The 27598-nt window shown below is 36.2% G+C and overlaps 1 protein-coding gene across 1 annotated transcript in view; it reads left to right on the top strand.

Annotated features, from left to right (window-relative positions):
* Window positions 1-27300, top strand: part of PSPC1 (paraspeckle component 1) — a 79907-nt gene extending 52607 nt beyond the window's left edge. Inside the window, exons 7-9 of the mRNA XM_008259953.4 lie at window positions 20973-21030; window positions 24348-24517; window positions 26438-27300. Coding sequence (XP_008258175.1) covers window positions 20973-21030; window positions 24348-24517; window positions 26438-26623 — 414 coding nt within the window. The 3' untranslated portion in view covers window positions 26624-27300. The remainder of the gene's footprint in view (window positions 1-20972; window positions 21031-24347; window positions 24518-26437) is intronic.
* Window positions 27301-27598: the final 298 nt, after the last annotated feature.

Genomic DNA, 27598 nt, shown 5'->3' with positions numbered 1-27598 from the left:
TACTTTCAGATTTTTTGAGATTAGAGGTTATATAAATAACCATACATTTTTTCCTTTATCATTTTTGTGTCAGTTTTATTTGGTTCCCAGCCTCATAATACTTACTGTTAATCTAAACTAGTCAGCCACTGAAAAAAATGTTACCAAGGGCACTTTATAGATCTCAACTATTTTGTGTTAATGTGAAAATGTTAATTGGAAAATGTTGTGTTAATAGGAATACATTTGAGGGCGTTGTATTATTTACTTTGAAAACTGTCTTTTTAAAAAAATTAATTTGAATCCTTGTTTATTTTTGTTTTTAAGCTTTGGAATTAGGCCCTCTTATGTACTCTCTTTTTTCACTATTCAGGGAGGAATCAAATTCTAAGTGCACAGCTTGCCCAAGTAATAAATAGATTTTCTTGGTTAGTGTTACGATGCTACATCATTTTTTTGTCATCTTTCTATTAGAAAGACTAGAAATATTTTAGTAGAACTGAGAGTATAGGACTTTAAAATACAAAAAGAATAGCAATTTTCATATTTTATGTATTAAATTTTTATTTTTATTTATTTGAAAGAGTTACACAGAAAGTGAAGGGGAGGCAGAGAGAGAGGTGTCTTCCACCTGATGGTTAATTCCCCAATCCGTCGCAAGCTGCACTGATCTAAAGCCAGGAACCACGATGACAGGAGCTTCTTCCGTTTCTCCCACTTGGGTGCAGAGGCCCAAGGGCGTGGGCCGTCTTCCACTACTTTCCCATGCCATAATAGTGAGCTTGATTGGAAGTGGAGCAGCCTGACAGTCTGGGATGTAGGGAGGGTGAGAGAGTGAGAGAGGAATCAGGAGAGAGCAGCAACTAAATTTTTTAACATAATCAACTGTGAGGGAAAGCAGTAACCATATCTGGCCATATTTTTCTTTGTTAGCATTCAACTTGATAATTTTATGCCACACATGGGAATTTATTTTTCAGAGTCTAAAGGCTATGTACACACTTCATCAGTTTTAATTTGTCATTGTCTCGTACCTTATTTTTCTTTGATAATTGCTATTGTAATTGTACATTAAACATTTCTTATCTTACAGAATAATATAACTTTTTATACCTTAAGAATACATACACATTTATGTTGTGTTTTAATTATATTTTGATTTATATCTACCAATAGTGTAGAGTGTAGATTTGATTACTTTATAGTTAATGTTACTGAAATTTTCTGCTTATCGCAATTTTACAGCTTTTAGACATTTCACGAGTATTTATACCGGGAACAGTGAAAACTTTTTGAGGTTGTACTGTGATTATTTTCCTATTGAGTTATTCCACTTACTATAGATTATGTACAAGCACTTAATTAAATAGTGCAATATACTATCTTAATTTGTGGCACCAATTTGTGTTATACTAAATGAAAGATTTTGTTTCTTCTAGTCAGTCTTATTTCTTGGGAAAATATTAATATAAAAATAATCTGAATGTCAGTCTTTTCGTAGCTTTAGTAATTCTATTATAAACTACTTTCATTAGGTAAATTGCATCTAATCTTAAATTGTTAAGATTAGATGTTAGTTTCTAAACCTCAGAAGTTATTTTTTTCTTCCATGGTAAATATTATGGTCACCTTTTCAATAAAGAAAAGAATAGCCCTTTAGATCCATTTCAGATATACTGCATTAAATTAAATATATGTATATACCTGACTTGGTAGTGAAGAGTTTCTGGTCACGTATGATTTTTTTTTTAAAGATTTATTTATTCATTTAAAAGGTGGAGTTAGAGAGATTTTCCATCCTGTCCCCAAATTGCTGTGCCAGGCCAAAGCCAGGATCAGAGAGTTATATCAGTTGTGGAGCAGCCAGTACACAAACTGGCACACATATGGAATGTTGGTATTGTCGACTTTGGCGTAACCTGCTGTGCCACAACATTGGTCTTCCATATGATTCTTGAGAATAGTCTTGAATATTCCAACACATGTGCATAGTAATCTTGAAAATAAAAATAGATTATATCCTAAATCAAAAATTTTTATTCCTTTCTCAAAGGTGTTTCATTATAGCAACACAGGCATTATGAAATGGGTCATAAACATTAGGAAAAAATATACATAGTTATGCCTTTTCTAAGGGCAGTAATTTTCAAATAATGCATAATAAAAACTAGGGGCATTTTATGTTATTTATTTTTAAATTTTTAAAAATGTATTTGAAAGAGTATTGGGGAGAGAGGTAGAGATAGAGATTGGTCTTTGTGTGCTGTTTGCTCCCCAAATGACTGCAGATGCCTAGGGTGGGCAAGGCCAAAGCTGGGAGCCAACGACTCCATCCAGGTGTCCCATTTAGGTGGCCCGGCCCAAGTAGTTTTGTGATCATCTGCTGTCTTCCCACGCCCATTAGCAGGAATCTGGATTGAAAGTAGCTGAGACTTGAGCTGGCAGCCTGATATGGGGTACAGTGTTGAAAGTGATGGCTTAATCTACTGAACCACAACACTGGTCCCTCAAGGCGCTTTTTCAAAATGTTGTGAGTTTCTTGGTCTTACACCTAGAAATTGATTTTCCTTGTGTTCAGAGTAGATTCTTACGTGTTGTCCTTTGATTGTATATTTTGCTAAATGCAGTAATTACCAACCTTCCAGTACGTTTGTGGAACTTACAGGAAAGGGCCTGAGATCCAGTCCACTATATTTTTCTAAAATTAAAAAAATTTAACTTTATTATAGAGACATGTGTGTGCATACACACACACACACACGCTCGTACACTCAGAATGCTCAAATGCACTGCTTGTACTTCTCAAATGCCCGAAGTAACTCAGTCCAGAGCCAGGAGTTGGTAACTCAATCTAGGTCTCCCTTGTAGGCAGCAGGAACCTAATTACTTACTTTTACCATCATTGCAGTCTCCTGGGATCTGCATTAGCAGGAAACTAGAGCACATAGCTGGATCCAGGATTGAAAAACTACTGACCCTGTGTCGAAATGAGAATAATAGTCGTCCATGTTTTTAGGGGTCTTGGAAATATGAATAGAAGACAAGCTTGGTATGTTTCAGCATGTGGTGAAAGTCACACAGAACACAATTTTAATAGCACAGCACTAATAGGGCCCTGTGGAATTTGTGTATGGCAATTTTGATTTGGGCTTTCAGACTATATATTTGCAGGGGATATTGTGTCAAGTGGTAACATTAACTTTTGGTCTTTTAATTACTTCATTTAAACCAGAGGTGGATGGACTAGAGTAGTTCCGGCTCAATCTGAATATTGCTTGTTTTTGTAAATAAAATTTTATTGAAACACAGCTCTTTGTTTTTGCTAATGTATGGCTGATTTGTCCTACAGAGGCTAAATTGAATATTTGTGACAGAACTGTATGAAAACTGTATGATCAGCAAGCCTAGAGTATTTACTATGGGGCTCTTTACCCAGTATGTTTCCTCTAACTCCTGATTTGGAGTCAGTCTGAGACTTGGGGGTAGTCTGTAAACATTGGCTTGTTAACCAAACTCAGTGGTGTTTTTAAATTGTAATGCAAATTTATTAACTTATATGTTCTTTTCCAGTGTTTATAGAAGGCTTTCTGAGCACAGAACATCATATCCTAAATGCAAGGTTCCTGATGAAATCAAAATAGTGACCAGAAGTTTGATTGGTAGTTATGGTTATAAATCAGAGGAAAAGTTACGGGGAGAACTGGTAAAGAATTACTGCCTCACACTGATTTCTTGGAGTTGGCAATCTTTTTAGTTTTAGTCAACAGAAGTGTAAAGCATTATTTTTTCAATTGTTAACCCCTTTTTGATGTGCGTTGTCAAATTTGGCCTATTATTTAACCAGCTACTTCTTTATGTCATTCTATGTTTCTGCTTCCTGAGTGGACATTGTTTTTTTAATTAATAATAATAGTTATTATTATTAATTGACACCTAATGTGTCATATTCAAAATTCCAAACAGAAATTCAGGTCAGTAGTGAAAAGTTCAGTAATTGGTGTGGGCAGGGAGAAATGACCTTATTGTCAGTGAATGAATGAATGCATAGTTATGATACAAATTTATTTCCTAAATGATTTGTGAGTTTTGAGAAAAATTACTGTTTGATAGTTTCCACATGGCTATTGCTTCTCTTTCTACAAGCCTCTAACAAGTAATTTGATTGTGTTGTACATATTTTTTTTTGAGGGAGGTAGGTGTGCGGGGGTGCTATGTAAATACTTGAGGCAAAATTCCAAACAGAAATTCGGGTCAGTAGTGAAAAGTTCAGTAATTGGTGTGGGCAGGGAGAAATGACCTTATTGTCAGTGAATGAATGAATGCGTAGTTTTGATACAAATTTATTTCCTAAATGATTTGTGAGTTTTGAGAAAAATTACTGTTTGATAATTTCCACATGGCTGTTGCTTCTCTTTCTACAAACCTTTAACAAGTAATTTGATTGTGTTGTACATTTTTTTTTTTTTGAGGGAGGTAGGTGTGTGGGGGTGCTATGTAAATACTTGAGGCATTCAAACAAGACATAATTTACAAAGGATTTTTATGACCTCTTCATAATCCTATGGCAGTAAAAAAATAAGTATTTGCTATAGGATTTGTTGTTAGATTTAGGTTTGGCCTGCTGGGCAGGTTTATCTGTTGCTGGTATAATGGTGCCCCAATCCCAGTGGTTTGGACATATTAGTAAAATCAGAAAAGGATAATTTTAGTATGGAAGTGATTTCCTATATAATGTTCTGGTTGTGACCAGATTTGGTTGCCAAATACATTGTCATTTATTTTTTCGCTAAAATAATTTAATTGGTTATTACAAATCAGTGACTTTTCTGAATGCTTAGATGATTTTCAGAACTTGACCTAGATTTTTTTCAATTTAAAGATATATTTATTTATTTGAAATGCAGAGTTTCAGAGAAAAGGAGGGGAAGAGAGCTGTCTTCCATTCATTGGTTCACCACCCACATATCCCCATTGGCCAGGATGGGGCCAGGCTAAAACCAGGAGCCTAGAACAAACTCCATCTGGGTGGTGGGTGGCAGGAGCCCAAGTACTGGGACTGTCTTCTGCTTTCTCAGATACATTAGTGGGAAGCTGGACTGCAAGTGAAGCAGCCAATATTTGAATTGGTGCTCTTTTGGGATACTGTTGTCTCAGGCTGCAGTTTAAATTGTTAATGCGCAATGCTGGCTGCCAGCTTACACTTTTGTAGTCCAGTAGAAACAAAGAGATTATATTGTTTACACATATACCTCGAAATAGTCTTTAGGATTTTAATGAATTGGGGTATTTGTGTTCAAAGTATTTGAGTCCCTTACACTCTACACATACTTTAGCAGAGGAAACTTTATTGGTACTTGGTTATTTCTATGTCATATTTGATGACTCTAGTATTTTATTGTCTTCTTTAGAATTTCAGAAATGTTCCTCATCTCTTTTGTCCCCTCTCTGTCCCCTTTGGAGAAAATCTATGCAGGAAGAGTTTATAGATTATCTTCTCTGAATCCTTGCTCCAGTTATGATCTTTTCTTTTTTGAATATAATTATTTTATTAAGTAGTTAACAAGTTACGCTCTAATTATTTTCTGACTTTCTTGTCTACTTAGGTTACTCTCTGAGGTTTTTGAGGTCTACAGCTTTATACTTATAATATTATAGTTACTTAGATGTAAAATGAGAGAAATAGTTTGTTTTTCAGATGCCAGTGCAACTCAGTTATATAGTATTCAGTGTACTTTATGGGCTGCCACACCTTGGTGTTTACTGAATACTGATATTTCAGATGTTAAATATGTCCTATTTTGGAAAACAAGTGGCATAGAGGTGCAACTACTGATTTATTTTTAAAGACTTCATAATGGAACACAAAATGAAGAATCAATCTTAAAAACCAAAGATTACTGTCAAATAACAATATTTTTGTGCTTGGTTTTCAGCACACCTAACTTTTCAGTATGCGGATCCTACTTGAATATTCCTTCAGAGTGTTAGTCTTACAGGAAGACTTGGAAGTTTCATTTTAGGAAGAAAAAAAGTTGCTCCTTTTTTCCTGTGTTCAAAACATAGTACTGAACGCCGTAGAGGATACAGAGGATGTTAGAGGATTTTAGATGTAGAGCATAGATAAAGAACATTAAGAGATAACAGATAAAATATTCTGAGAGTTTGGAGAAAGAAATTCTCTACTGAGGAGTGCCAAGTGTCCTATTGAATAATCCTGTCATTTTTGTGGAATCTATTTTGTTTTTGTTTTAAACTTATATTAGCTTATTACTCAGCTGTGTTATAGGTATAACATGTCTTTTCATTTGAAATGGTAAGTTCTGGTAATTTTTGGTTTAGAATGATAAAACCTTACTTTTAGCTAATGGGCTCTCTTAGAGGAGAATCAAGATTGGCAAGTAGAGGTGATTAAAGTACACATGTTTTGAATTACCTAATGTGTTTGATATGATTAATAAGAATTTGGTTTAATTATTAGTTTGAATGAATAAAATGTCCTAGAAAAGCATACAAGCTTGTTAATTCTCTTTTGTCACTTGTTTCTTGTATTTTTGGAGCCATCCAATAGGAGTTGTTTATATGATGAATTTGTTAAAAGTTTTTTTTTTTTATTTTTTTTTTTTTTAATTTTTAATTTTTTGACAGGCAGAGTGGACAGTGAGAGAGAGAGACAGAGAGAAAGGTCTTCCTTTGCCGTTGGTTCACCCTCCAATGGCCGCCGCGGCCGGCGCGCTGCGGCCGGCGCACCGCGCTGATCCGATGGCAGGAGCCAGGAGCCAGGTGCTTTTCCTGGTCTCCCATGGGGTGCAGGGCCCAAGCACCTGGGCCATCCTCCACTGCACTCCCTGGCCACAGCAGAGAGCTGGCCTGGAAGAGGGGCAACCGGGACAGAATCCGGCGCCCCGACCGGGACTAGAACCCGGTGTGCCGGCGCCGCTAGGCGGAGGATTAGCCTAGTGAGCCGCGGCGCCGGCCTTTTTTTTTTTTTTTTTTTTAAGGTCAGTGAGTACCTAATGTCTTCTGTACTCCATATTAGGGCATGACACTCTGTTGTATCACTTGAAATGTCAGTTTTATGTGTAAGCCAGAGAAATGAGAATATCAATATCCATGCTTAGTATTAGTGGTAGGGCATAGGAATTTGAGTTTTTAAGCATGCTCTACTGATGAAATGCATTTATTTTAGGCTGTTGCTAATTATTACAATTATAGATGTTCAAAGACTTTTTAAAATTTGAGATAATTGAAGGTATATGGATAACTTTTCTTCTTTATCTTGTTATCTTCTACTGTACCGTATATCACATTGAAATCCTAGCTTTTCTGGTTATAAACTCAGACATATTTTGTATAAATTAACTTTTTTGTTTGATATTCCATTGCATTTTGTAAATTTGGATTTTAAACAATTGATATCGTTGTTACAGTAGCATCTTTTTAAATTTCAAGTTGCCTTTTTTTTTTTTTTTTTTAATTTGAGTGAGACAGATAGAGCTTCCATTTACTGGTTTACTCATCAAATACCTACAATGGCTAGGCCAGGGCTGGGGCCATAGCCAATACCTAGGAACTCAATCCAGGTCTCCCCTTTGGATGGTATGAACCCAGATACTTGAGCTGTCACTCCTGCTTCCCAGGGTCTGCATCAGTGGAAAGGTGGAATCAGGAGACGGAGCAAGGAGTTCAAACCAGATACTGTAATGTTGGACATGGGCATCCTATTTAACTGCTAGGCCGAACACCTATCCCTATAATTACAAAAATTTGAATAACTGATTTTTATTTTGGTACCACTTAAATGTTTTAAAAATTATTACTTATTGAATCGGTAGCTTTGAGTTAGCCATGTAGAAAAATTACATAATTTATCAAAATTTCAAAGCCTCTGGTAAACTGTTGATGATTATGTAATGGCTAATACCACAATTAGAAAAGCATATTTTCCTCTATGAAATATGTACTTAATTGAATATACATTGAACCTTATATGCTTTGTTTTCTTTATCTACTGCTTTCCACTGTTGATGGGACCAATTTGGAATTGCTTCTTGTGCAGTTTGTATTTGTTCTTTTGTTTCATCTTTCATACTTTCATGAAACTAGCTTGCTGTTATAAGTTGTTTGACTTTGATAAGGAAATATTTCATAAGAAAGAAATTTGGGTAACAAAATGGCAAATCGTTCAGTATTATGCGAACTTTTGTTAGATTCTTTTAATAGTATTGTTTTTCTTGTAGCTAATAAATACCATTGTTCATTTCTTTAGGAGCTTTATGTAAAAGATCTAAATTTGAAGAATAATTAAATAATGCCAATCAATTTTAGGTTTTCAAAACACTTTTTGATAGTGCTTTGCCATGAAGTTGGAAATGATAATTTTTTTAAAGCTTTATTTATTTGAAAGGCAGAGTTACAGAGGAGGGAGAGACAGAGATCTTTCATCTGATGATTCACTTCCCAAATGATTATAACGGCCAAGACTGTGCCAGGCCTGAAACCAGAAGCCCAGAACTCCATCTGGGTTTTCCACATGGCACTTGGACCATCTTCCATTGGTTTCCCAAGTGTAGTAGCAGGGAGCTAGATCAGAAGTGGAACAGTAAATTAGGACTCAGACTGGCACTCATAGGGAAGATGGCATTACAGATGGCAGCATAACCTGCTGTATCACAATGCCAGGCTCAAAAATGATAATCATTAAGAATGTCCTCTAGTATATACATTAAAAATAAAATTCTTAGCTTGTTTAAAAAATAAATTGAAAAGTATTTATTTGAAAGTCGTCATGTGTGGCTGACGCTGTGGCGCAGTGGGTTAACCCCCTGGCCTAAAGCATCAGCATCCCACATGGGCAGCATTCGGGTCCCGACTGCTCCACTTCCTATCCAGCTCTCTGCTATGGCCTGAGAAAGCAGTGAAGAATGGCCCAGGTCCTTGGGCCCCTGTCCCCACGTGGGGGACCTGGAGGAGGTGCTTGGCTCCTGTCTTCAGATTGGCACAGCTCCGGTCGTTGGGGCCACTTGGGGAGTGGGCCATCGGATGGAAGACCTCTCTCTCTCTTGATCTCTTTCTCTGTTTCGGTCTCTTCTCTCTCTGTGTAGCTCTGTCTTTCAAAGAAATAAATAATCTTTAAAAAAAAAAAAAAAGAAAGTCATGTTAGAGGGAGAAACTGAGAAACATAAAACATTGATATAAAATATGTTGCCTTCTGTCTCTTCATGTATTATAGATTATATGTGGTAGCAATTAATTCAGTGTTACTCAAAGCCAGCCCATCTTTTAAAACAACCATTAATTATATCACTCTGTTGAATTTGATAATATGTCAGAATAAGCCGTTCATTCAGACCTTAAAAATACGTTAGTTGGATGAATTTGGTTTAAGAAGAACATGTCTTAAAAGTTAATGAACACACTGAGTCTTGCTATTTCTATTTGTTGCTTCTATTACAAATCACTATTAAATAAGGGACAACTTTTTTTTTTTTTAAAGATTTATTTATTTATTTGAAAGTAAGAGTTAAAAAGATAGAGAAGGAGAAGCAGAGACAGCGGTCTTTCATCTTCTGGTTCATTCCCCAGTTTGCTGCTACGGCTGGAAATGTGCCACTCCGAAGCCAGGAGCCAGGTACCTCCTCAGGGTCGCCTCTGCAGTTGCGGGGTCCCAAGGACTTGGGCCATCTTTTACTGCTTTCCCAGGCCATAGCAGAGAGCTGGATTGGAAGTGGAGCAGCCGGGACTTGAACCAGCGCCCATATAGAATGCCAGCACTGCAGGCAGTGGCTTTATCAGCTATGCCACAGTGCCGGCACCCCTTTTGCACTTTTTTTGATAGGCAGAGTGGACAGTGAGAGAGAGACAAAGGAAAGGTTTTCCTTTTCCGTTGGTTCACCCCCCTACGGCCTCTGTGGCCGGTGCACTGTGCTGATCCGAAGCCAGGAGCCAGGTGCTTCCTCCTGGTCTCCCATGCGGGTGCAGGGCCCACACACTTGGGCCATCCTCCACTGCTTTCCCGGGCCATAGCAGAGAGCTGGCCTGGAAGAGGAGCAACCAGGACAGAATCCGGCGCACCAACTGGGACTAGAACCCGGGGTGCTTGCGCTGCAGGTGGAGGATTAGCCTGTTGAACTGCGGCGCCGGCCCCCCTTTTGCACTTCTTAAAGGCCCCAGACTGCCCTCACTGAGCAGGACCGTAGTTTTTTGAGGACGCTAGTCTGCTATCCTCCTTGTCCATCAGTTGATTGAATTTTGTGGGATACTGGCACTGCAGGCGGCAGCTTTACCTGCTTCGCCAGAGCACTGGCCCCGGGAACAACTTTTTAATTTCATTATTGAACTTTGCTGGAAAAACTAAACTATGGTTGATTTACTAAGTTTTTTCCAAAAAGTTTCATTTGTTTAAAAATAGTTTAGATTTACATGAAAGTTAAGAGAAGGTACAGAGATTTGCCTGTTTATCATTGTTTTCACATAGGCACAACTTTCCCCACTATTAAAATCATACTCTGGAGTGGCATATATTTGTTGACAATCAGTAAAGCTACGTAGTACACAATAAGCTTCCTGTGTAGTCGTCTACATCCTGAAGCTTTTGACAATATTTTCACTCTTTGAAACATCTTTTTGTTTCTGCTTATTTTTCCTTCCCTCCGAACCCATGGAAACTATTGATTGTTTTCCTGTTTTCATAGTTTTACCTTTTCCAGAATGTCATACAGTTAGAATGGACACTGCATTTGTTTCACTTTGGCATCTTTTACTTAGTAATATGCATTTATTTTTCGTTCTTTCTTTTCATGGGTTGACAACTCATTTCTTTTTAGCTTTGAATAGTACCTGTTGTCTTGGATGTACTGTGGTTTATCTATTCTAGTAAAGGACATCTTGGTTCCTCCAAGTTTTAGCAGTTGTGAATAAAGCTGCTTTAAACATTTATGTGGAGGTTTCTGGATGGATAGAAATTTTCAACTCATTTTGGTAACAGCAAGGAACCTTATTGCTGGATCTTGTGGTAAGCGTGTGCTGAGTTTTATAAAGAACTGCCAAACTCTCTCCCAAAATGGCTGTACATTTGCATATCCTCTAGTGTTGAATGAGAGTCTCTGTTGCTCTACATCCTTTTAAAGCATTTGGTGTAATCAGTGTTTGGATTTTGACTATTCTAACATGTGTGTAGTTCTGTATTGGTTTTTAAATTTGTAATTCCCTTTTCAATGTAATGATATTAATGTTTATTTTAACAGTTATAAAACTGAAGGAAGTTTTTCCCAGATGTTTGTGTGAAGATATTTTGGAATTCATGTATTCAAACTGAGGGACAAACTCTAGGTTTTGCTAGAGTTTCTGCTTAATATATATAAAAGATTGTCTTTTATTTTTCCTTCCCTATTATCTTTTAGCATTTATTTATTTGTTTTTGTTTTTGTTTTTTTTTGACAGGCAGAGTGGACAGTGAGAGAGAGAGACAGAGAAAGGTCTTCCTTTTGCCATTGGTTCACCCTCCAATGGCCGCTGTGGGCGGTGCACTGCGGCCGGCGCACTGCGCTAATCCGATGGCAGGAGCCAGGTACTTATCCTGGTCTCCCATGGGGTGCAGGGCCCAAGTACTTGGGCCATCCTCCACTGTACTCCCTGGCCACAGCAGAGAGCTGGCCTGGAAGAGGGGCAACCGGGACAGAATCCGGCGCCCCGAGCGGGACTAGAACCCGGTGTGCCGGCGCCGCAAGGCGGAGGATTAGCCTAGTGAGCCGCGGCGCCGGCCAGCATTTATTTAATTTTGTGAATTGAAAATGTTACATTTCCCAAGCTTTCTCTTGTTGTTATGGTGGACAGTTCACATCTAATTATTTTAATTTTGTTAATGGAAATGTATATTTTCTCTTTTAAAAACATTAAATTTACTTTCCTCAAAAAAAAATTTAAAGATTAGTTTGCTGATGCATACCCTTCGAGTAACCTAACACTTTTTTGATGGGTGAATACTTTGCTTCCAAAGAGACTCAACCTGCCTATTTTTTAGATATTTAATGTAATTGTTACTCTGTTCTTCATGTATAAATATGTTGTGTTAGCCAGTAATTTCTGGATGCTAGCAGTTTTTATTAAAGAACATTTCTCATAAAGATTTGATTTCCTTTTATGAAGATTTTTGTTGTCAAGGGAGAGAAAAGAATTCCGTTTGCTAACTGAAATATCATCAAGTATTAACTTTAACTGATTAGGAAATTTATTTTTAAGAATATTTAATGATAAAAAGTTAAATATTGAAATTAGCCAGAATTTACTATGCATTTTCCTGGAAAAAAAAAAAGCACACACACACTGTTTTTGTTTTAACATTAATTTACTATAAAAATGGGATGACACAAGAGAAAAATCTTCTATCCACTTGTTCATTTCCCAAATGGGTTCAACAGCCAGGCCTGAGCCAGGCCAAATACAGTAGTCGAAACCATCTGGGTCTCCCACATGGTTTTCAGGGACTGTAGTGCTTGTCTCATTATCTGCTGCTTCCAAACCTATTAAAAGGGAGCTAGGTTGGAAGTGGAGCACGTGGAACAGGGCAGTGACTTAATTTGCTATGCCACAACGCTCTGTCCTTAGAATTAATCACATATATTTTTAGTAGATTTAAATGTTCTATTATTTTATATAATTTTATTCTATTAAAAAAATTTTTTTTTCCAAGATCTGTTTATTTACTTGAAAGGCAGAGTTAGAGAGGGAGGAAGAAGGAGAGACAGAGAAAGAGGTCTTCCATCCACTTGTCCACTCCCCAAATGACTGCAACAGCCAGGTCTGGGGCAGGCCAAAGCCAGGAGCCAAGAGCTTCTTTCAGTTTTCATGTGTATGCAGGGCCCCAAGCACTTGGACTATCTTCCTCTGCTTTTCCAGGCACATTAATAGGTAGTCCGACGAGAAGTAGAGCAGCTGGGACTCTAACCAGGGCACATATGGGATGCTGGCATTGCAGGTTGTAGCTTTACCCTCTACGCCACCATGCCGGCCCCATGTAATTTTTTTTTAAGACATGGAAACTTGTTTAGGCACATGGAGATGCCTAAGTAAACCTTGGGTGTTTCTTCAGAGATAAACACGAAAGATCTTTACGAATAAACAATATTGGTTATAGTTGTTAAAGCTACAGTCACTCAAATAAGAATTTTTGTTGATCAAAATGAAGATGTATCTTGCCTTTGAAAATCAACTGTTCTTCCAGTTGATAAAGTTTAAGGCAGAGTTTGTTTACTTCAGTAAATTTCAAGATTTAGGCATTGGCATTGTACTTAATTAATGCAACAATTGTTGCATTTCCTGAGTATGATGTAATTCCTTTAATTAGGTTATTTTAAAAACCACATTACAGTTTCTTTAAGATCACAAATTGATAGCTGAAGTATTGAATATATTAAAGGAAGAATATAGCCAGAATGTCAAATACTGGAATGGAGTAATTCCTCAACTTTGAGGATATTGATTTACTGATTTTAAATTAGCAGATTTTTTGGTGTTTTATGAAAGAATAGAACTTTACTTTTGTTTTTTTTAGAATCATTTTTATTCATTTTAAAGACAGAGTTGCAGAGAGAGTTCTTCCATTCTGCTGGCTAACTCCTCAAATGACTGCAATGGCCAGAGCTGAGCTGATCCAAAGCCAGGAGCAAGGAGCTTCCTCCAGGTCTCCCATGCAGGTGTAGGGGCCCAAGCTCCTGGACCATCCTCTACTGCTTTCCCAGGCCGTAGCAGAGAGCTGGATCAAAAGAGGAGGAGCTGACTTGAACCGGCGCCCATATGGGATGCCGGCGCTGCAGGCTCGGGCTTTAACCCACTGCGCCACAATGCCAACCCTATTTATTTATTTATTTATTTTAAGATTTGTTTATTTGAATGTCAGAGAGAGAGAAGGAGAGGCACAGAGAGAGAGAAAGAGGTCTTCATTCGCTGGTTCGCTCCCTAATTGGCCGCAGTGGCCGGAGCTGCACCGATCAGGAGCCAGGAGCTTCTTCTGGGTGTAGAGGCCCAAGGACTTGGGTCTTCTTCTACTGCTTTCCCAGGCCAAGAAGAGAGCTGGATTGGAAGCAGAGCAACCGGGACTCGAACCGGTGCCCATATGGGATGCCGGCACTGCAGGCGGTGAATTGACTCACTATGCCATAGCACCGGCCCCAGAACTTTTTATTTTTTTAAGGATTTATTTATGGAAGTCAGAAGGAGAGGCAGAGAGAGCAAGTGAGTGAGAAGGATCTTCCATCTATTGGTTCACACACACACACACACACACACCCCAGATTGCCACAATGGCCAGGACTGGGTCGCTTCATCCGGGTCTCCCATGTAGGTGGCTGGGGCCCAGACACTTTCTCCAGGTCTTTAGAGAGCTGGGTTGGAAGTGGAGCAGCTGGGTTGTGAACCGTCCCACATACAGGATGCTGACATTTTAGGCGGCAGCTTTACCTGCTATGCCACAAATGCTGATCCCATGAAAGGATAGTAGGACGTTAAAAATAATAGTTTTTAAACTTTTTGGCATTAAAAAATTATTGAGGACTCCAGTCAGCTTCTGTTTAGGTTATATTTATCATGTTACAAATTGAAACATTTTAAAGAAAATAGTTTCTTAGAGGGAAGAGTAGCCTTTTCAGTTTTGCAAGTGTTTTGAATGTTTTTAGTGTAGTGAGAAGAAAAGGATTATGTTTTGCAAATTTGTTTAATGCTGTATGGAAAATAGTTGGTTTTCCATATTTCCTTCTGTGTTCACCTATGCAAAAGGCTCTGGATTAAAATATATGAAGAAAATCTGCCTTTATACAGTTAATAAGTAAGGCAAGGACTATATTAATAACTTTTTTCAGATTACTGGATACTTGACAGTGTGGTAACATTTCATTGATGATGTCTTAAAAGTACTTGCATAAAAAAGAATTGGTCTGTTTTAAACTTTGAATCTTTGTCCTATAATGATTTTGTAATATGTACTAATTAAAAAAATACGATTCATTGATTTATTGAGATAGTCCAAATATTACTGTTTTCTACTAGATTAAAGAATCTGCATTTCTCTTTAACTATGTCTTTCAAATAAATAGGTCTTTTTTAGAAAAATAATTTAAATTTTTAGTACCCATCTCATTAGAAGATACCCACCAAAAAATCATAGCAGTGCTAAACTTGGTCAGAAAACGGTTTCTCAAGTAAAAATCTTGTTCTGTGAAAAGTCACCTAATGAGGATGTATCCCAATCACCAGAATTCTGTTTTACTCTCTCTCTCTTCTCTGTCCCCTCCCCACAACCCCTGATTTATTGTATTTATTTGAAAGATAGAGTTACGGGGTGGGGGTGGGGGTAGGTCTTTCTTGCACTGGTGCACTTCCTAAATGGCTGCAACTGCCAGGACTGGGCCAGCCTGAAGCCAGGAACTTGGGACTCCATCCAGGTCTCCCACATGGGTGATAGCGACCCAGATATTTGGGCCGCCTTTTGCTGCTTTCCCAGGCAAATTAGCAGGGAGCTGGATCAGAAGCCAGGACTCCAGCTGGCACTCATACAGGATGCCGGCATTGCAGGCACTGGGTCGGCCTGCTGTGCCACTGCACTGGATCTGAATGCTTCATCTTCAGATGCTGATGTGTTTCATGCATGCATCATGGGTTTTGTTTTGTTTTGTGTGTGTGTGTTTTTTTTTTTTTTTTGACAGGCAGAGTGGACAGTGAGAGAGAGAGAGACAGAGAGAAAGGTCTTCCTTTTGCTTCACCCTCCAATGGCTGCTGCGGCCGGCGCACCGGGCTGATCTGATGGCAGGAGCCAGGTACTTATCTTGGTCTCCCATGGGGTGCAGGGCCCAAGTACTTGGGCCATCCTCCACTGCACTCCCTGGCCACAGCAGAGAGCTGGCCTGGAAGAGGGGTAACTGGGACAGAATCCGGTGCCCTGACCGGGACTAGAACCCGGTGTGCCAGCGCCGCAAAGTGGAGGATTAGCCTAGTGAGCTGCGGTGCCGGCTGCATCAGGTTTTGTTACACAGAACGTTATAAAGTCATCTATTCAAAGACAGATTTAATGCAATTTAAAATGTATTCGAACACATTTTCAGGTAGTATCCAAATTGAAGTATCTTTAAAAGAATATTATTCATTCATTTATTTATTTGAAAGGGAGAGTGGCAGAGAGGAAGACACAGAGACATCTTCCATGTGTTGATTCACTCCCCAAATGAGCCCAACAGCTGGGGCCTGACCACGAAGAATACAGGAGCCAGGAACTTCATCTGGATCTCCCACATTGGTGGCAGAGACTCAAGTAACTTAAGCCATCTGCTGCTGCTTGCCAGGAGCATTAGCAGGGAGGCAGATGGTTAGCAGAGTAGCCAAAATGGTAACTGGCACTCTGATTTGGATTGTGGGCATCAGCAATATGTGGCTTTAACATCTGTTCTACAATGCCCACCTAATAAATACAAATGTTTAATTTGTAGTTTAATGCATGTGATAAATACAATGGTCACTAATAATAATTGAGTATAAATGCCCTGATTTGTGATAAAACATCTGGAGTTTTGCCAACTGTTGCTATTACACTATTCCATGTAGTCTATATTGAGAGTGACAAGCCTCATAAGATCATGGTATTACAACTATGAATTTATAAAACATGGAATGGTTTTTACTTTGTGTGTTTGCTCAAAGAATCTTTACTACTAAATTAATTGCACTTTGAGAACTCCTGTTTCATGTTACATGGATATGGTTTGCTGTGTAGTTCAAGGAATCAGCCATACTTTGCTTTTTTGGGAGTCATCTTTTAATTTAGCTACTCCTGAATTGTAATCATTCTTTTCTTTCTTTTTTTTTTAAGATTTATTTATTTATTTGAAAGTCAGAGGTACACAGAAAGAGAGAGAGTAAGAGAAAGAAAGAGAGGTTTTCCATCTTATGGTTCACTCCCCAATTGGCCTCAATGGCTGGAACTGTGCTGATTCAAATCCAGGAGCCAGGAGCTTCTTCCGGGTCCCCGACGTGGGTGCTGGGGCTCAAGGACTTGGGCCATCTTGTACTGCTTTCCCAGGCCACAGCAGAGAGCTGCATTGGAAGTGGAGCAGCTAGGTCTTGAACTGGCACCCATGTGGAATGCCAGAGAGCTGGATTGGAAGTGGAGGAGCCATGACTTAAATAGGTGCCCATATGGGATGCCGTTGTGTAGAACAGGGGTTTAACCTGCTGGGCCACAGCACTAGGTTTTTAGGTTTTATTAAGCCTTTACTCTTGGAATTCTTTTCTAATTTAATTAGTTTATTTGAGAGGTAGAGTTACAGACAGAAAGAGGGAGAGACGGAGAGAAAGGTCTTCCATCTGCTGGTTCAGTTCCCAAGTGCTGCAATGGCTGGAGCTGCGCCAATCCGGAGCCAGGAACCATGATGCCAGGAGCTTATTCCTAGTCTCCCATGTGGGTGCAGGGGTCCAGTCACTTGAGCCACCTTCCACTGCTTTCCCAGGCCAAAGCACAGAGCCTGATTGGAAGCGCCAGAGCGCTGCCCCTTGGGATTCTTAAGAAGGCACCTTGTGAAGGCAGAAGTTTTATGAACTCTAGCAGAATTTTATAGGCCAATTCAACCCCTTGTATTTATGACCTTGATTTAGGTTGTGTAGTAACTCTTTACCTTGGTTTTATCATATTTTTTTTAAGATTTATTTATTTATTTGAAAGGCAGAGAAGGAGAGAGAGAGAGAAACATGCACTGAGGCTTATGTATATTGCTTTGTGGTTGGGCACACAGTTGTACTAAATTTTGTAATTGTTTTTATTGATACTTCATTATTAAAATAAGAAATAACTGCCATAATTTTAGTTTGCAGAATCACCTTAAATATAATCTCTGCCTTTTACATTTTACTAGAAGTCTGTAGCCATGGATTTCTAGAAAGTAACTGCAACTGAAAATCTTGCCAGGGAGGTAAAAACATGTTTTGCTTCTAAAATAGTAATCCTTCTAAAATCATAATCTGTTATCAAGTAATACTCTCTTTTTCATTAAGAGTAAAATTGTGTGAAATGGTAATTTTTGTTAGCTCTTAACAATACTAAATCTGCATATATTTAGGAGAAGTGCTATCTACAACATGAATTAATATTTTAATATAGTGATTATGGTATGTTACCATGGAATAATCTTAAGACATCTGATTATTGCATCTAATGAAATACATTTTTTACCTCAAACCAGTTTATAATATAGCAGCATAAGGGAAATGTTCACCCCCTTTGTTCCACTTAAAATGGCAATATGGTAGTAAGTGTCCCATAAAATTCTCTTAATAACGATAATGGATTTATTTAATAATAAAGGAAACTAACTTTGTGATTAATGAAAGTAAATGTTGTTACCCCAGAAAATAATACAATGTGATAAGAAAGATTGTTTATGTCTCTTTGCCATACTAGTGAATCATAGGCCTGTAGGTCATTAGAACTCATCTGGAGTGTTTCAAAATTGACATCTCCAATAGTGAGGATATAGTAATTACCCTCTATTAGGGTTAGACATTGCATTCCTAACCCTTCGTATTGAAGACAAATCCAAAAGTAATAATTAAACCTTTGTCCATCTAAAAAGTCAAGATCATAAAATCTATGTTTTACTTTATTGTGCTGAAATATAACTATTTCCTCTGTTATTTCCTTTGTTATTACCCTAGAAGATTTTTGGGTGTGCCAGAGCATTTTGGCTTTGAAGTAGTGAGAAGTTGAAGCTTGGTTTGGTTTATTGAGAGTTATGATGAAAGTTAAAGCTTTTTTCCATAAGTGCTTCATTGGTAATTTTATCTCATAATTTAGCTAGATTTGTAGATCAACGATACCATCCATTAATAGCCAGAGTTTAATGAAGAGAGAAATTCAATTTTAAAAACTTTTTTAAAGAATAGATTTTAGAACTTCAATTTTATTTTAGAGAAAGAGATCTCCCAACTGATATTTACTTCCTGGATACTCAAAACAGCCAAGGCTGGGCCAGGCTGAAGCCTGGAACCGGGAACTCAGTCTGGGTCTCCCGCATGGGTGACTGGGACCTAGCCATTTGAGCCATCATTTTTAAAAAAAAATTTTTTTTTAATTTATTTATTTGAAAAGCAGAGTTACAGAGACAGGCAGAGGCAGAGACACACAGAGATAGAGGTCTTCCATCTGCTGGTTCACTCCCAAACTTAATGCAATGGCTGTTGCTGCACTAGTCCAAAGCCAGGAGCCTGGATATTCTTCTGGGTCTCCCACGCAGGTGCAGGGTCTCAAGCACTTGGGCCATCTGCCACTGCTTTCCTAGGCCATAGCAGAGAGCTAGATTGGAAGTGGAGCAGCTGAGACTCAAATGGCGGCCCTATGGGATGCCGGCACCGCAGGTGGCTGCTTTACCCCTAAGCTGCAGCACTGGGCCCTAGCCATCACTTTGTGTGTCCCAGAGTGCGTGTTCACAGGAAGCTGTAAGTGGTACTGGAACAGGGTACGCTGTGGGGATGCTTCAAATGATGTCTTTTCCAATACGCCAAATGCCTGCCCCAAGCATAGGTTTTTGAAAGATATGGCATTCTTATTTTTGAAATGTGACAGTATTTCATTTCTTCATGATGGTGTTTTTGTTATATTTTCACTAATGATTACTTTTGGGCATCTTCTATTAGATTACTTGGTTAGTTTTCTTTTGTTAAATTGAGCCACTTGCTGCTTAATGGCATTTATTGAGGATATTTTGAAAAACGTGGAAAATGAAAATGTTTATTTGTGTGCAGAAATTTTTGGAATTCCTATATCTGAAAGGTTCTTCAAAAATTCTCTAAAAATATGTATCTTGAATATAGTGTGCATAATTTTCAAAAGCTTTTGCACAGAAACTTAGCTTTAATTCCATTTTCCATGGCCATTTTGAAAAATTCTTAAGTATTTCCATCATTCTTTTATTTCCTTTATTTCTCATTGTGTGGGTGCTTTTCAGAAGTACTTTATATTATTAAATGAAATTTTAAGTGAATTTGAGAATTTTGTAAGATTGCTGTTTTGAAAGTATAATAAATTTGATTTCTTTAGATTTAAACATTGCCACTTTTGTCTCTGAATGCTTTTCATAATTAAGACATTTAACACATTTGTCTGAGACTGGAAACAATCATATCAAAGCAGTAATTACAATTGTAATATGTTCTCTTGTGTACTTTGACCTAGAGGTTTTACTGAAGTTAATTCTATAACATTAGTAAATTACGTGTTTTTAAAGAAGCAGTTTCTGTGTTGAAATTTGAAATATTTGCAACACTTGTGTAACTTTTTAGTTACAGTTAACTTCACAGTACATTCGAATTTACCAACTGTGTAACACTTTCCATTCAGGGTTTCACATAAATCTTTTGCTTAGTTAAAAAAAAGTAATATTTTTTGGTAGCTTCAATAACTTTATGCAGAGTGAAGAATTCTCATGGTATATCTGTAAGTCCTGAGTGGAATAATGCTTAAGTGACAAATAAATGCAAGAATGAATTATAATAGTACTAATTGTTTATAGTTTTAGTTTAGTGTCCTAAAGCTCTTTCTTTGTGTTTTATGTTTGAAGGCATTTTAATATAAACATGGTAACAATCATTTCCTTTTAAAGACTTCAGTGACCTGGGAGGACAGAGTAACTCGAGTGGTGGTAATATTTAGATTTTCTTTTGCTTGTGTCCTTGATCTGTTGGAATAAAAACATTAAACTTGATCTGTGGTAGATTTTATGTGATTTGACTCACTGATAATTCATCTTGCAATGTACAGTTAGTCTTCTAGGAACTTGCTTGCAGTGGGTTAAGTTTGGGAAACTGAAGTTGCTTTCAGTGTTATCAAGTCATTGGTGTTGGAAATTTGCAAATATTAATGGAAGTAATGTCCCAATTCATTCTTTTCTTTTTGATTTTAGATGGGAAATGTAAAGTCATAAGATCGATAGGTTGACTGTGACAACTATGTTTACTTACAGAGAGAACAGGAAATGAGAATGGGTGATATGGGTCCCCGTGGAGCAATAAACATGGGAGGTAGGGATTTGAAGCAAAAGGCTTCTGTAACTTACTTGTGATTCTTTGGGGGAGTGTATATGCTGTTTGTGGGGTCTGTACATATCAGTATGAAACTAAAATAACTAACTTATGAAGCTAAATATCTCTTACATTTATTACATTGATATAAAATATAATTCAATTAAAAATACATGACTAGGATGGAAATTTGAAGCCTTAGCAGAGGCTTTGGCTCTTTAATGAAAAAAAAAAATCTATAAAACAGGTTTTGATATAGCCTAAAACTAGTATAGTCATTGCATGATGCAGTATTACTCTGTTGTACTTCAAAAATCAAATTTCCTGTCTTCATATTTTTTTTTTACCTTGGAAATTTGGGTTGTTACTTGTATTTTTAAACCTCTGAGAATATGTTACGTATTTCTGTTTTGCACTTTTTAATGTAACTTTGTAGGTATTTTATTCACTTTATTGAAATTTCTTTTCTTACCTACTACAGTAATGTGCACAAAAATGTACAATTTGGAGAGTACATGAATTTATTGAGAAATGAGATGTATGTTGCTAATACATATCTTTAAAGTTGATGTAGTTTTAAAGACATTGCCTATGATAACAACTTTAATTTCTATTGGCTTGAATAGCCAAATTGTCAGTGAAGTATTATCAACTAAAGGGAGGAAAAATAAATAGAGTATCACCGACCTCATTGAATTTGGAATGCCATGCATTTAAGTGTTGGATAATGAATTAAATTATATATATATATATATTACTTTTATATTAAATTGACCGACCCATTGAAGCTGTCATTTTTTACATAACTCAAGTGTGCATAGAATGTCTTAAAGATTACTGTAGCATCCAGTATGCATAACATGCTTACTCCTCCAGTATGCCCTTAGAATATGTAGTTTATGCCGTAAAATATGTAATGTGTATGCAAAGTGAGCATTTTCCTTAACCCACCCCCCTTTTAAACCAACCTGATGCTAGTTTTTTGACACTACTAATCAGAGAATTTGGAATCACTATTGCTGTTTATTTAGTCTCTGAGCATTTCTGTACCACAGAGGAAACAAGAAACATGGCTGTGGCCCACAAACAATATAATCTGGAGATTTGTGCAGTGCATATGAAATAATGAAGCAAGGGTTCTAAATTATGAACAGTAGTTGAGTATGTACTTATGCGTTAGTCAATAGTTATGTCTATTTTAGTTTAAATTCTTAGATAATATATTAGGAAGTCCGTATGATTTTAAAGATTATGAGTTTATTATTGATTATAGGCAGTTTGGAGGTTGTTACAATTATTATATTGATACTAGTACCATTAAAAAAACCCTTTAAAATCCATTTTGGATTATGTGGAGACCCTATAAGCACTATTTTCTTGAATAATAGCTTTATTAGGAAAAATATGAGAATATGCCTTAAAATTCTTTATTTTGTTTGGAAACAATAGAAACAATTTTTTACGGCATTTTATTCATCAGAGAAGCATATTTACATTTTAACACTTAGTCTCCAGTCCATTTAATGTTCTTTTCCTTAGTCTTCATTCAATATGAAACCTCATTGACTGTGAGCATTATCATAATGGTTCAGTGGAGCTGATTTTTCATTATCAGTTAGTTGGGTTCCTGCTGAGAAGATAGAACTGTCATATCCCCATAATTTATAATGATGGAATATGGCAGCAAATTTTCCCGTGTATCACCAGCATGTGTATACCATGTGAAACACAGGTCATAAATCTTGCTTTTTAGATAACCAGGTAATGCCACATTTCTTAGATCCTTAAATTTAGTTTGCTATTGCTGTGTGGTGGAAGATATAAATATTAAACATAAGGCTTTATGTTGGAATTTTTTTATATACATAATCACTATAGTCTAAACTCACAAGTAAAATATAACAGTTGTGTTCTGTTAAAGAGGGGCATGGGAATTTATCCTTAATGTGTCCTTTTTGGGGATTTTTGACATGGAATATTTCATAGTACTCTACTTCCCCCTTCTTTTCTAAATTGTGGAAATTACTAAAAATGTCTGTTTATACCTATATTAGGGAAATGGAATTATTCTTGAATAAACTGTAGATGTTTTCAGGAGGAACGTTTTCTTAAGAAACTAATTCTTATGAGGTTATTGGACTTAACAGTAATATGAGGATATTTCAAAAAGTTCATGGAAAATAAAATTAAGAGAAGCTTCTTTTGATGCAAAAAGTTTTTTGAAATCCTGTGTGCCTTTTCCTAATGCCATTTTCCATGAATGTTTTGAAGACCCTCTTCATATGCATGCCAAATTCTGGTAAGGAGCGAAACTTCTTCCTTTGACCTGCTCCTTGGACTTGGCTACATACAGAGTTCAGCTGCATTGAGTATTTTGTAGTGGGTTTGAATATATGGACTTTTATCTCCTTTTATGAAATACATTTGAGAAATTGAGTGTCAGAAAATTGGAATAAAACGCTAGAAGGAAACCTAGATTGAAGCAGTTTTTAACAATAAATGAGGATAAACACTCAAAGAGGGAAATAATTTTATATAAAGTACCTAAAAATCTTTTATCTGAGACCATCATATCTGTAGTATTTCATCTCAAACACTGTTGGAATTAGTATGAGATAGGTGGATATCTTTTTGAGGAAAAAAGATTTTTTTTGTCCACTTTTAGAATTTTGGCATGTCAAAGAACTCAGAGAGCCATGTCATTTTATTTGTATTTGGTTGTAGTTGCTTTTCAAAATCAGTTTTTTCATAAGTCATTTTACTTTTTTTTGTTTAGATTGTGTTTCCATATAAAGTTAAGAAATAGTAATTCCTATGATTTTGGAAGGTTTCATAACTGTGTAAAGAGGTTAGTTATTGTGATCTTAATGTATATTGTACGAAGTGGTTTCCCCTCTTACAAAGTAATATAATTAACATTCTCTTTTTAGTTATAACTTCAAAAAATTAAGTGGTTTTCAAAGTGCTAGTTCTTTGTTTAAACTAGTAGAGTGTAGTCATCATTGTTAGGGTTTGTTTGGTTTAAAGGCAGACTATCTTAAATGATACTGATGTTTTATAAGTTTCAAGCTGTTACAGTCTCCAGTGGTCTAAAGTAAATGATAGTTGCCTTATTTGCTTGAGTACATTTGATTTGGGCATGAAAATTTGAGAGTATAGGTAATGTGTATTACAGAATAGATAATTGAGTGTCCCATTCTCAAATAAGGAAAATGATTTTGAATAATTTTGCTGTATAGTGTACATAAGTATTGTTAAATTTTTGATGTTTACTAAACTAAGATAGGACAGCTCTAAGTTTAGATTGTTTTACATAGATGCGTTTAGCCCAGCACCTGCTGGTAACCAAGGTCCTCCTCCAATGATGGGTATGAATATGAACAACAGAGGAACTATTCCTGGCCCACCAATGGGTCCTGGTCCTGCCATGGGACCAGAAGGAGCTGCAAATATGGGAACTCCAATGATGCCAGATAATGGAGCAGTGGTAATGTATCATGCACATTATTTTAATTATATTTGGTAATATACACTTGTACTCCAAAGGTAACTTCACACTTAATTCAGCATCATTTCTTTTGGTAGTAAAGATCAACAGCCAGTGAATAAACTAATTTTCTGATGTTATATGTTGGTTTATAAGAGAGAATTTTTAAATAGAGTAAGAATTAGTATTACCATCCCCAACATGCTTTTGTGCCTCAGTTAATAGCAAATACATATATTCATTATAGTTATTTTTTCAATGATTTTAATTTGTAAATAACTTTCATTAGCATTCAATGTAATACTCAAATAGTTTATGATTATTTTAATTTTCTATGTGGACTCCACTATTTGTGAGAAAATTATTTTCAGTAAGCATTTTTAATAAAAAGATCATCTGTCATAATTTATTTCAAAGATTTTTAACTGTAAAGTAATAAGCAAAGTGTATTTGAATATTCTAAAGTTTAACTTTGCTCATTCTTTTATATAATTCTTAATTATATTTCTAACTGAATTTAAAGTAGACAGGTTTTTGTTTTGACCTGAGAGTGTGAAGATATCTTTGTGTAGGTTAAATATTATAAAAAGCAAGATTTTTCAGTTGTGATTTTTATTATACTTGAATATCAGAAACAGTGATACCTTTTATCACTTAAAGTCCACCACTATTTCAATGAAGCTTGAATATTGATGAAATATCTTTTTCATTTGATGTTTGTTAATGATATTGAAAGACTAGAAAGGAAAATTGATTATATATTTTGAAAAGGTTTATTTTTGGAACTGTCATAGCAGATCTTTAAATAAAAGCACTGAGATCTTAAAAGTAAGACATTGTGCATCTTAGAATTGACGAATGCAATGTTTTTCATTTTAAAATTTATTGCCGTCAGATATAATCTATTAAAAATTGGGGAAAAATTGGACTTGCTAACTGTTGGGCTTTTTTTTTTTTTAAATGATTTTACAGGGGCAAGAGGCATTGCATAATACATACTATTTGCAGGTGGTGCATCATGCACTTTATGGTGTATTTGTTTCCGTCATTAGAGGGTTTATTTATAGAGTAAAATGTCTGAAATGTAGTAAGAATATAAACTGCTTTGGTTCACTTTTTGTGTAGCATACGATTGGCAACAGTAATATAGAAGTAAGGCTAATTGTCCCGTTTTTCTACCCTTTCTCTGAAATTGTACAATATTTAAATATTACCATTGTCCTTTTTTCAGTTACTTTTTACAATTACATAAATTCTCTTCAACCCTTGAGATTAATACGTGTGGTTTTTATTGTGAAGTTTTAAAAAATACACAATTCATATGTTTAATTGTGCCATTAGTAATTCATGTTACTAAATTATTAGTTTTTAAAAGGAAATTATTTCCTCAGTACTAATGTTCCAGTGAAAACAGTTCAGGTTTCTACATTGAAATCATTGTCCTTTGTGTGTGTTTGTGCTAGTGGATTCTGTCTTAAAAACATTGACACTGAGATTTTTAGAATATTTGCATTTTAAAACAATGTGATGCTGCTCCCCAGTTTTGTTTTGAGTTTTCAAATATTTTTTCTTGTACAGCATAGTTTCAAGCAGTATAAGCTTTTAACCACTGTAATCAGCACTATTGAAGTACTGATTAGGTTTAAGATGGCATTTGCTTATGTTGTAAAATCAGTTCTTTTTTCATGAAATTGGGGCATAGCATTAGTGATATCTAAATCTTCAGATGCTGCTTTTTTTTTTTTTTTAAACATAGTTACTAATTAAATTGCTCCTTTCTTCCTTCTATGTGTGATCCTGATTCTGCTGGACTTTCTGCTGAACTTCATGACACCACCACTTGGGATTTTGCCAATTTTTCATGTCACTTATATTTGGCGTGTTCCAAATGGACTTCATATTTATTTTGTGATATTATAGCACAATGATAGATTTCCCCAAGGGCCACCATCTCAGATGGGATCACCTATGGGGAGTAGAACAGGTTCTGAAACCCCTCAGGCACCACTGAGTGGTGTAGGTCCTGTGAGTGGTGGTCCCGGTGGCTTTGGTAGAGGAAGTCAAGGTGGCAACTTTGAAGGCCCCAATAAGCGTCGTAGATATTAAACATATCTTTCATTCCTGGCTATTTAGAAAAAACAGTCCAGTGGTATGCCTTTACACTTTTACTTGTTACCTGGAAGAAATGGTTTTATTGTTAATGTATGTAGACTTAAAAGAGTTTTTTTCTTTTGTAAAACTCAAGGTTTTTGTATTTTTCTTTATTCATAACGCTTTGTAGAATAGAATGGTAATGATGATGCTCATCATTGTGAATGTTAAAAATGTGTTTGTGACTAACTAAATGCAAGTATGCCACAGTACTGTGAAATCTATGTAGTTACTTACTCTCAATAAAGAAATCATTTTGCATAATTTAAAAATGTTATTAGTGGTGTTCTCTTATGGTTTTAATAAACTTTGCTGTAACAGTAATATTTTGGTTGCTTTAATCCTAGTCATTTAAAAAATGAAAATGATTATGCTTTTTTAGTTTGTTCTAGTAGCCCTGAAGATATAAGCTTAGTCAAAGCTATTGTCAAAAGGGGGTAGATACAGTAGTATATTGGCGGGGGGCTGGGTTATGGGGTTTAATTTGTATAAACCTTTGATGTTCTGTGAAATCAGAATTGCTGCCTACATTTCATGTAGATTCTGAATAGTTAAATATTCTGAGACTTATATTAAGGATATCTTTGTCCTGTGCTGATTTTTCCAAATAAATCTTTTGAATCGTGAAAAAACCTGTTTGAAGGCAAATCTCTTTTGCTTATAAAATATCTAGTTATAATTTTATCTGCCATCATATATTTGGTGTCAATAATTAGATGCTACTGAACTATAATTGTACAGTTACTGTTAAATGTTCTTTAAAATCAAAATATAATTTTTTGCGTTAGTTTTTAAGTGAGGATTTGCAGTGTATTTCACAGTGTGAGATGGTTGGTTTCTTATATTAAAAACAAAAAAGCTTAGCTCTGCAGTGTTGTAAATGTTTTCCCATAGTTTATTAAATCTCTCCAGTAAAACTGTCTAATGGGC

This window comes from Oryctolagus cuniculus, chromosome 9, assembly GCF_964237555.1.
Source record: "Oryctolagus cuniculus chromosome 9, mOryCun1.1, whole genome shotgun sequence".
Lineage (NCBI taxonomy): Eukaryota > Metazoa > Chordata > Mammalia > Lagomorpha > Leporidae > Oryctolagus > Oryctolagus cuniculus.
The sequence above is the reverse complement of the archived record's forward strand: the minus strand, read 5'-3'. Positions and strand labels throughout refer to the sequence as shown.